Genomic DNA, 10,760 nt, shown 5'->3' on the forward strand with positions numbered 1-10,760 from the left:
AGATAGTGAAAAGCATATTTTTTGAAGTTTTAAATATATCTGAAACCTTAGCATTCTATTCATACTATTTTCTCAACAATTTATAAATTGCCTTTATTTAATGTCCTGTTTTTGCTATTTGATATTATTGAAACCCTAATTTGCAATTGTCTAATTAAAATAATCGATTAACTCTTGTGTGCTTAGTTCGTTAATCTTTGTGGAAACGATAACCCACTCCCGTGATATTACTTGATACGATTCGGTGCATTTGTCGATTTGTGATTTTGCAAAATTTAGCATCAATTGATGGGAGTGAGGTTGAAATTAGGGTTGTCAATAGCAGTGATATTCCTGATGGTTGAATTGGAAGGAGCGATTGGTGGTTGATTTAGAAGGAGAGAAGAATTGAATTATGTGTGAAGAGCGGTGAAAGAGTGGATAGAGTTTTTTTTAATTTCTAATTTTAGTAGGTTTTTAGATTTTTTTTTTTAATTTTGTTTTATTAGGGACAATTTGGTCTACAAATTAAAAAATGATGATTTTAATACTAAGTTTAACTTTAAAGATGATTTAAAAAAAAATGTTAAAAACGATTTTGATTTCAACCAAAACTATAAGGATTAAAAAAAAAACTTTTTTTTTATAAATTAAATATTTTTTTTTCAAAAATCAGTTTTCTCTGACCTAATCTAACAAATTCAATCTAAAAACAATAGCATAAGTACCTGAATTAAACAACAATCAATATTATCTAATATAAAGTAGTGTAACTAACAAAATCTTAAACTAAATATTGTCTAATCTAAAATAGTGTAATTAATAGAATCAGTCAAATAACAATAATATTAAAATAATCGACTAATTCAATTACTATTTTTACGGTCGAACATTATGATAATGTATGTAGTTATATTTAATCAATTGATGTTTATATCTTGTGTTTATTGCATCATCGTGAATAACTGAAACCTAAAAAAATATTCTCTAAAAAAATAAGTGAAGATATTTGGTGAAATATAAAAAATAAACTTGTAGGTAATTTTTAAGCTTGTATTTTGTTTTTAGCATGGACCAAATATATTTTTTTTTAACTAAAAATAAGGAGATTCGAATTTTTAACTTTTTAATTGAATATGAAAAAATTATGTCATTTGGAATATAATTCATTGGTATGGACCAAATAGTTATGATCGAATCACATCTATTCAATATACGTTCATAAGGATTGCAATGTTTATTAACGTAATTTTAATATTTATTTTAATTATTAAAAAAAAATTAAAAACATGATAGAGAAATTATTGTTTTTTAATTTAAAAACCTTTGGATTCAAACACGCTGAAGCCGAGAGGAGTTAGGGGAAGGCGTCAGAAAAAGAGAGCGAGAGTGAGTGTGAGAAATAGCAATTTTCAAAATCCAGAGGGCGGGTGCGAGTGTGAAGTGGGTGAAGCCACCGAATCGATGAGCTCCAAAGAGAGCTGCAGAAGCGAACTCCGCATCGCCATTCGCCAACTCAGCGACCGTTGTTTGTACACTGCTTCCAAATGGTACCTCCTTCTTCTTCTTCTTCTTCCTTTTCTTGCTCCCTCCTAAAACCCTAAAAATTCCAACTTCAATAATCAAGCATTGAACTTCAAAAACGCCGTCGTTTGATGAAACTTTGTGTTTGCAGGGCAGCAGAACAGTTGGTTGGTATCGAGCAAGACCCCGCCAAGTTCACTCCTTCCAACACCAGATTCCAGCGCGGCAGCTCCAGCATTCGCCGCAAGTACCGCACCCATGAGATCGCTGCCACTCCCATCGCCGGCGTCTCGTACGTTGCCACGCCTGTTATGGAGGAGGACGAGCTTGTAGATGGTGATTTTTACCTTCTTGCCAAGTCATATTTTGATTGCCGTGAGTACAAGAGGGCCGCCCATGTTCTTCGCGATCAGACCGGCAGGAAATCCGTCTTCTTGCGCTGTTATGCCTTGTATCTGGTCAGTCATCTTCAAAGTTCATATTGATTGGTGGGATTTAAGTTTTATTTTTTATTCATTTAGTAAACTGTATTGGTATAATGGAGATAAAAGGATAGAAAGCATGTTATTCCTATATGTCTGTTAGCTTGTTTGATTAACATAATAATCTATTGTGGTTGGAGTTGGAAGGTGTTTCTGGGTGGGTGCTTTTGCTTTCTGATTCTCAAAGGTGTGATTTTACAGTTTGATTTCTTTCCATAACTGAAAAAAAAAAAAAGAAGCAGCTGAAAACTGACTTTAATTTGAGACTACTGTGTTTAGCTTTTTAAACAAGGATGTAGCTAAATTCAAGTTTCTTATTTATTGCTAAAAAGTGTCCTAGCAAGATGAAATTGATTTTTGAGTAAAAATAGTTTATTTTTTGAGATAGAGCTGAAATAAACGCACCCTCATTTATGCGCTATTGATGAAATTGTAATATATAGGCGGTAGATGTGAATGTACTGTAGCATTGTCCAACATGTGTTAGTTATAGTCGCGTTATTAGATTCTCTATTGCGGGAAGTAGGGGATGTGTTTTCTCTTTCAGCTAAACCCCAACAATTAGTTCTTGAGCCTTCTCTTTGATGAGGTTGGCCGTTGCAAAATGCAAAGATTTCTGAAACACAGCAATTCTTGCCAAAATATGGAAAGCAATCTTGTTGCTTTGGCTCTTTGCCCTTGATGATTTCTCTATTTGTGTTTTAGTTTTACCTTTTTTAAAAATGTCAGGGCAGCATCTGTTTGAATATTTAGCGCAATAAAAGCTATGGTGAGTCCAAAATTTCCAAAGTACGTGAGTGAAAATCCTCATCCTAAACATCTTATGTTAGAATTTGAAGTTTAATTATTTGAGTTGGAGAGTGGTTTGTAAAAGGTTAAAGCAAGATTTATTGATTATATTTTTTTCTCTGCTATTTTATGTTGCTCCCAGTACACACCCTCAGTATCAATTTTGGTGCTTTGATTTCATTGAATAAAATATCTCATCAATAAAGTTGAAGATTAATTTGATTCTTTATTCATTTTGGTGAACAACATTATCTTTCGTGAATGGAACTGATTTTAGATATAGATATAGCCTTAGTTTTATACCAAAAAGATATGCAAAGTAGGCTTTGTTTTCAATATGGTTTTCCCTTTTCTTTTCTAGATTTAATATGTTATGTTTCAATTATTTTTTCAATTTAGTCTCAGTTCATAATTTATGGAAAATACTAACAGGGCATAATCCACATCAAGTCCACATGTGTGCTACGTTAACACTGTCTGTTCCATGTAATCATTTCTAATTTTTTTTATTGAATAATAATTTGGAGCCAATTAATATTGATTGAAACATACGGGATCAAATTGAAAAATTAGATAACCATAAGGGACCAAAAAGCCTTCTTTTCCAAAGGAATAACTTAATAAAATTAAAGGAATGAGATCGTAATAGTTTAACTGCATGCTAGAGAGTAATGTATCTGTTAATTATTTTAACCTGTGGCTTGGTGATGAAAAATTGCAAAATTTTCTCTTGTTATGCAAATTCAAACTAAAAGCCAAATTTAGTAATCAACTTGCTACTGATATCTTTTCCATATTTTTTACTTGCTTTCTTAACCAACTTTGGGTCTCTCTTTGAGACAAAGACCTGAACCCCATTTTGAAGTGAAGCTCTCCTGCCAATTAGTTTATTATTAGATTTCACCTCCTGTTGTGATAAAGATTTCTATGTAGGGAATTTTATTTGAAAAATACAGACAAGCTGTTCCTCATGTGCTATTAGAACACTTGTTACTATCAGCATAATTTATAAATAATGTGTTGCACGTTTGTTACATGTTTTTAATTGTGTGTGCCATTAATTGAAAGAACTGATAATATTTTAGAACCATGTGTAATGTCTTACATGTTTTCTGCTTCCTAAAGGCAGGAGAAAAGCGAAAAGAGGAAGAGATGATAGAACTTGAGGGACCTCTAGGTAAGAGTGATTCTGTGAATCGTGAATTGGTTTCCTTGGAGAGGGAGTTGTCAATGCTTTGCAAGAATGGTACGATTGATCCTTTTGGTTTGTACTTATATGGCCTTGTGCTCAAACAAAAAGGTAGTGAGAATTTGGCACGTACGGTTCTTGTGGAATCCGTGAATAGCTACCCTTGGAATTGGAATGCTTGGACCGAGTTGCGATCCCTATGTAGTACAATTGATATATTGAACACTGTTAATCTCAATAGTCATTGGATGAAGGATTTCTTCCTTGCCAGTGCTTACCAAGAATTAAGGATGCACAATGAATCTCTGTCGAAGTATGAATACCTACTAGGAACCTTTGGAAATAGTAATTACATACAGGCCCAGATTGCTAAAGCACAGTACAGTTTGAGGGAATTTGACCAAGTTGAAGCATTATTTGAAGAACTTATGCGCAGTGACCCTTACAGGGTGGAAGACATGGATATGTATTCTAACGTACTTTATGCTAAGGAGTCCTTCTCTGCTTTAAGCTACCTGGCTCATAGAGTATTCATGACTGATAAATACAGGCCTGAATCATGTTGTATCATTGGGAATTATTACAGTTTAAAGGGGCAGCATGAGAAGTCTGTTATGTATTTCAGGAGAGCCCTTAAATTGAACAAAAATTATTTGTCTGCTTGGACACTCATGGGCCATGAGTTCGTTGAGATGAAAAATACTCCTGCTGCAGTGGATGCATATCGCCGCGCTGTAGACGTAGACCCATGTGATTATCGTGCCTGGTATGGGCTGGGACAAGCTTACGAGATGATGGGTATGCCATTCTATGCGCTTCATTACTTCCAAAAATCTGTGTTCTTACAGCCGAATGATTCTCGGTTGTGGATTGCAATGGCTCAATGTTATGAAACCGAACAGCTCCGCATGCTTGATGAGGCAATTAAGTGTTATAAAAGAGCTGCAGCTTGTAATGACCGAGAAGCAATTGCTTTATACCAGCTAGCAAAGCTACATGCGGAGCTGGGCCACCCTGAAGAGGCAGCATCTTACTACAAAAAGGATTTAGAGAGGATGGAAGATGAAGAAAGGGAAGGACCTAACATGGTTGAGGCTTTGCTCTATCTTGCAAGATATTACAAATTGCAGGATAGATTTGAAGAAGCAGAGGTATACTGTACACGTCTTCTGGATTATAGTGGCCCGGTAAGTCTAACATTTTCACCAATTATCAAGAATCTAAAATGTCAATTTTACTTAATTGTTTAGTTATTTGATGATTGGTTGATCTAAATCTGTTTTACAGGAGAGAGAAACAGCCAAGAGTTTGCTTAGAGGAATGAGATCTTCGCAATCGAGTTTACCTTCAATGGATGTTGAACGCTTTCCTCCTTAATATGAGACTGATCAAACACTGTTATTATGCATTCGTTGATTCCAGTTCGCATAGTGCTTGAGGGAAAGCATGAAAGGATTCAGTGTGTATGATTTGGTACCTGAATGCTGTACAATGCACTAATGCTTTCATTTTGAGCTGAACAAGTAGGCAAGCATTGCGGTAGAGAATTGAATTCCAAAATTGGTGATATGGTTTCCTAGCAGGAGTTAAGTAAAGCTTTTTCTTCTCTTTTATTCTTGTATGCAATGTGCAGATTTCCCTGGTGATTACTTGAATAGGAACGCTTAACATATCCAGGGGTGTAATCATTTATTTAGCTGTATCATATCCATATGATGCAGGAAGCCTAGCTATTCCTGTTTCATTCCTGTTCTCTTTTGTGATCAAACACTTTTTGGTCTTTGCTGCATTTATGATTTTTGGTGAGCAATGCTGACATGAAATGAAAATGATCCAAATTTCAGTCTGACTTGAATTTGTGTTGAACTAAACATGCAGAATTAGAAACCAAAATTGGTGATTATTTTTTTTAGATTCCTGCTCCACGCCATTATTTAGATTGATCAAGCAAAACTCTCATTCAAGCAATTGTAATTTCCTTTCCCTAGTCTTTATTAGACTGATGAGTCATGCACCAAACCGGAGAAATTTCCGATTTAATTGAATAATGAGAGTATTTTAAATTAAACAAAAGGAGCAAAGTAAAGAAAAAAGAAATCAAAGACGAAATTCCCATGAATAATAATAATACAGTTGAACTATTGATTGAAAAAATAAAAAATACAACAATAATAACAAAGTCTTGTCCCACTAGGTGGGGTTAGCTACATGGATCAAACGATGCTATTGAATTCTATCATGTATTATGTTTACAGAAAGACCATTTACATGTATATATCGTTTGACCACCTCATGGATGGTCTTCCTCTGCCTTTTACCATTTGTCCATCTTCCATCTCGTTTATCCGTTTGACTGAGTGCTCTGTTAATCTTTTTCTCACATGTCCAAACCACCTGAGACGTGATTTTACCATCTTTTCAACAATATGTGCTCTTCCAACTCTTTCTCTTATATCTTCGTTCCTTATTCTATCCAATCGCGTATAACTACTCATACATCTCAACATCTTCATTTCTACCACATTTAACTTATGTTCGTGCTCCCTTTCGGCCGCCCAACATTCTGTACCATAAAGTATAGCCGGTCTGATAGCACTGCGAGAGAATTTACTTTTAAGTTTTAAAGACACTTTTTTGTCACATATAAAACCAGACATACTCCGCCATTTTGACCAACCTGCTTGCTATGATTTACATCATGTTCAATCTCTCCATTATCCTATATGATGCACCCAAGATACTTAAAACTTTTAACTTTTTGTAGGATATTTTTCCAATCTTTACCTCTATATTAGGGTTTTTCCTTCGGCAGCCGAACTTACATTCCATATATTCCGTCTTGCTATGGCTTATGCGTAGACCATACACTTCTAGAGCTTCTCTCCATAGATCTAACTTCTTATTTAGGTCTTCCATTGACTCTCCCATAAGGACGATATCATCAACAAAAAGCATGCACCATGCTGTAATCCTATACCAATAGGAAATTTTTCTGTCACACTACCTTGAATCTTCACACTAGTTGTAGCCCCCATCATCCATGTCTTTAATTGCACGAATATATCGATCCTTACTCTCTTCCTTTCCAAAATCTTTCATAAGACCTCTCTTGGCACCCTATCATACGCTTTTTCTAAATCAATAAACACCATATGTAGATCATTTTATTACTATGAAACATCTCCATCATCCTTCTTAACAGGTATGTAGCATCAGTGGTGGATCTTCTTGGTATAAAATCAAATTGGTACTCTGTTACCTGTGTTTCTTGTCTCAGCCTCCGTTCTATCACTTTTTCCCATAACTTCATGGTATGGCTCATGAGTTTGATTCCTCTATAGTTTCTACAACCCTGTATAACCCCCTTATTCTTGTAGATAGGTACTAGTGTTCTTTTTCTCCACTCATATGGCATCTCTTTTTACGTTAAAATCTCATTAAAAAACTTAGTTAACCAACTGATGTCTTTCTCTCCAAGGCCCTTCCAAACTTCAATAAGAATATTATCGGGTCGTACTACCCTGCCATTTTTCATCCGCTTTAGAGCCTTTTTTTACCTTGAAGTCTCGAATCCTTCGATAGTAGTCAAAATTTTGATCTTCTTCCCTCGTGCATATCCGACCAAGACTCAGAAGAGTCTTATGTCCTTCATTAAATAACTTGTAGAAATAGCTCTTCCACCTTTCATTGATTTTCTCATCTTGAGCCAAAACCTTTTTCCTTTATGCACTTAACCTGATCCAAGTCTCTCGTTTTTCTTTCACGGCTCTTTGCGATTCTATATATACCTTTTTCTCCTTCCTTCGTGCCTAAAGACTGGTAGAGACTTTCATTTGCTCTTGTTCTTGCTTCACTTACAACCACTTTTGTCTCTTTCTTAACTGCCTTATATTTTTCGCAATTATCTGCATTGTGGTAAAATGATCACTCTTTAAAGCACTTCCTTTTTGCCTTTATCTTTTCTTGTACACTCGTATTCCACCACTAGGACTCCTTATCCCTTGGTCCTATCCCTCTAGATTCACCAAAACTTTCTTTTGCAGTTTTTCTAATAACTTCTGCCATCTCCTTCCACATCTCCTCCGCGCTTCCATCTCCTTCCCACTTTGCCTCTTTTCCTACCCGTCTTAGGAAGCTTCTTTATTCCTCACCTTTCATCTGCCAGCACCTCGTCCTTGGGTTCTTCGTATGATGTCTTTTCCTCAATTTTCGCTCAACTTGAAAATCCATGACAAACATCCTATGTTGTGTTGTTAAACTTTCTCCCAGAATAATTTTACAATTAATGCAAAATTTTTGGTCGACTCTCCTCAACAAGAAGAAGTCGATTTGAAAGCTTGTCATGCCACTCCTATAAGTTATAAGATATTTGTCTCTCTTTTTAAAGTATATATTTGCGATGAGAAGGTCAAAGGTTGAGGAAAAGTTCAAAATAGTTTTACCCTCGGTATTGACCACCTTAAAACCATAGCTTTCGTGAAGACTTCCACACCCATTCACTTGTCTTCCAACATGGCCGTTTAAATCTCCTCCTAAGAAAATTTTATCTTCCGAAGGTATGTCTTGGACCAAACTCTCTAGATCCTTCCAAAATCTTATCTTGTGTTGCTCGTCCGAACCTACTTGCGGTGCATAAGCGCTAATCACATGAAAAGTACCTCCTTCCACCACAAGTTTGATAGAGATGATCCGATCATCCACCCTCTTGACATCCACTACGTCTTTCTTCCACTGCTTATCCACGGTAATACCGACCACATTCCTATTTTTCACCTTTCCTATATACCAAAGTTTGAACTCGGAGGTATTTAACTCCTTAGCCTTCGCACCGATCTATTTTGTTTCTTGTAGGTACATGATGTTGATCGTCTTCCTTGTCATGGTATCTACCACCTCCATAGATTTTTCTATTAGAGTGCCTATGTTCCATGTCCCAAATTTCAATCTTCTATCGCTCCGACCTTTACTTTTACCTATTTCTTTGTGAACTAGCTTATTTACCCTCGTCCGTTCACAAAAATGTGGGAACCTTTGTTCATTTAACACTACACCTAAACACCGATGCAACGGCTCTTGCTCATTTGACATTGTATGCGAGCTATATATCGCGTTGCTTCTGGGTAACGACCTAGCTTTAGCGCAATAACGTCTTTAATCCATGTCATGAAGATTCAACTAAGTTTTTATGTTGGCTGTCGAAGGCCTAACACAACCTTCCTCTTTTATCCGAGCTTGGGACCGGTTTGTACCGAAAATGTAGCATAGGCAGAGTTTATTGATTGAAAAATAGATTGGAAAAAAAATCTTTTAAGTCCTAACAGCTCAGCAATTAGAGTTTAGCTTTAAAGCTGTTGAATATCCTACCGTGGTTTAAATATGGTTTTTTTTCTTGTAAAGTCTCTGCTTTTTGTATTTGTCCCTATTGTTATTACACTCACACTTTAGGCTAATAGTAAATATATATTATTCGGGTGATGCAAAATAAATAAATAATTAATTTTTACATACAAGTGATTTAAACAAACAAGTCCAAACAAATTAGTTTGACCTAATTTAACTCATGCGCCACTTTCTCTAACAAACTTTTCACCCAACGCACTAATATATAACTTACTTTTTCATGTGAATTTCGTTTCCTTTTTCGAATTTTCTCAGCATTTTCTGTGTCTCTACGTTCCGTTCCATCTTTGCATTCTCTGCGTTTCTCCTCATTCTCTATGTTCTCTTCGTTCTTTGTGTTCTCTTCGTTCAAGTTCAATGCTCTTCGTTCAAGTTTTTGAAATCAAGCTATGAAATCGGGTTTGAACAGTTATTTTGTTTTCGAAGATAATAAATGATTCAAGTTCAGACTATCAATTGAATCAAAGCAAAGTAGATTATTGTTTTGATTCGAATGAAGCGACTGAAGTGTGGTTCAATTCTAGTTAATATTATTCGTTAGTAGTTTATGATTCTATAGGTGAATAATGATGTTTTTCTTTGTAAAAATTACTGTTCATGGTTGATGGTTTGAATTTAATGTAACGTATCAGTTCTGAATTTGATTATATTATCTTGATGAATCTGTTTCCTCCCCCATTTCGGTGTATTTTAGTTTTTAATATGGTTTATTTTGCTCCGATTTTGGTTTATTTTCAGTTTCTGTACGATATTGATGAGCAGCTTGTTCCAAAGGTTTGAATGATTTTTAACACGCTTGAAGAAGATGAAAAATTCTACAATAATTATTCTAAATTTGTAGGTTTTTCTACGAAAATTCAGAGCACAAATAAAACGGAAAATAAAACTAAGAAGCAATTGATTACATGTATCAGAGATAAAAAATGGAAATCGAACAAATCTCCAACTGAGAAGACAAATTCCTTAGCTGGATTTAATTGTCCTGCAAGTATTTATATACATATATTGAAGGATATTGATGTTTGGATCATTTCGAAGGTTTGTTGCATCATTCACATCTGTGCTGTCCAAATCAAGTAGAGATGCTTAAAAAACACATGCAATTAAGCATGTCTGTACAACGAACAATAGAGAATAATGAGAAAGCTGAAATTAGACCATGCAAAACTTACCAATCATTTGTCGTAGCATCAGGGGGTCATCGTGAATTAAGTTTTATTGAAAAAGATGTAAGAAATTACATCACGAGAGAAGTGTGAAATATTTCAAAACTAGAGGATGCAAAAGAATTTGAAAAATATTTATTAAGAATGAAAGAGAAGAATCATAATTTCTTTTTCGAGCTTGAACCTGAGGTTGATCAATCAATTAAGATTGCTTTTTGGGCCGACACAAGA

The 10,760-nt window shown here is 35.1% G+C and overlaps 1 protein-coding gene across 1 annotated transcript; it reads left to right on the top strand.

Moving 5' to 3' along the window:
• The first annotated feature begins 1,221 nt into the window (after window positions 1-1,221).
• LOC112764534 (anaphase-promoting complex subunit 8) lies at window positions 1,222-5,812 on the top strand. The gene is made up of 4 exons (XM_025810195.2): window positions 1,222-1,529; window positions 1,655-1,961; window positions 3,900-5,150; window positions 5,251-5,812. Exons 1-4 carry the CDS (start codon window positions 1,444-1,446, stop codon window positions 5,338-5,340), a joined length of 1,734 nt encoding a protein of 577 aa, XP_025665980.1. The 5' UTR covers window positions 1,222-1,443; the 3' UTR covers window positions 5,341-5,812.
• The last annotated feature ends 4,948 nt before the right edge of the window (window positions 5,813-10,760 follow it).

Source organism: Arachis hypogaea, chromosome 17 (genome assembly GCF_003086295.3).
Source record: "Arachis hypogaea cultivar Tifrunner chromosome 17, arahy.Tifrunner.gnm2.J5K5, whole genome shotgun sequence".
NCBI classification, from domain to species: domain Eukaryota; kingdom Viridiplantae; phylum Streptophyta; class Magnoliopsida; order Fabales; family Fabaceae; genus Arachis; species Arachis hypogaea.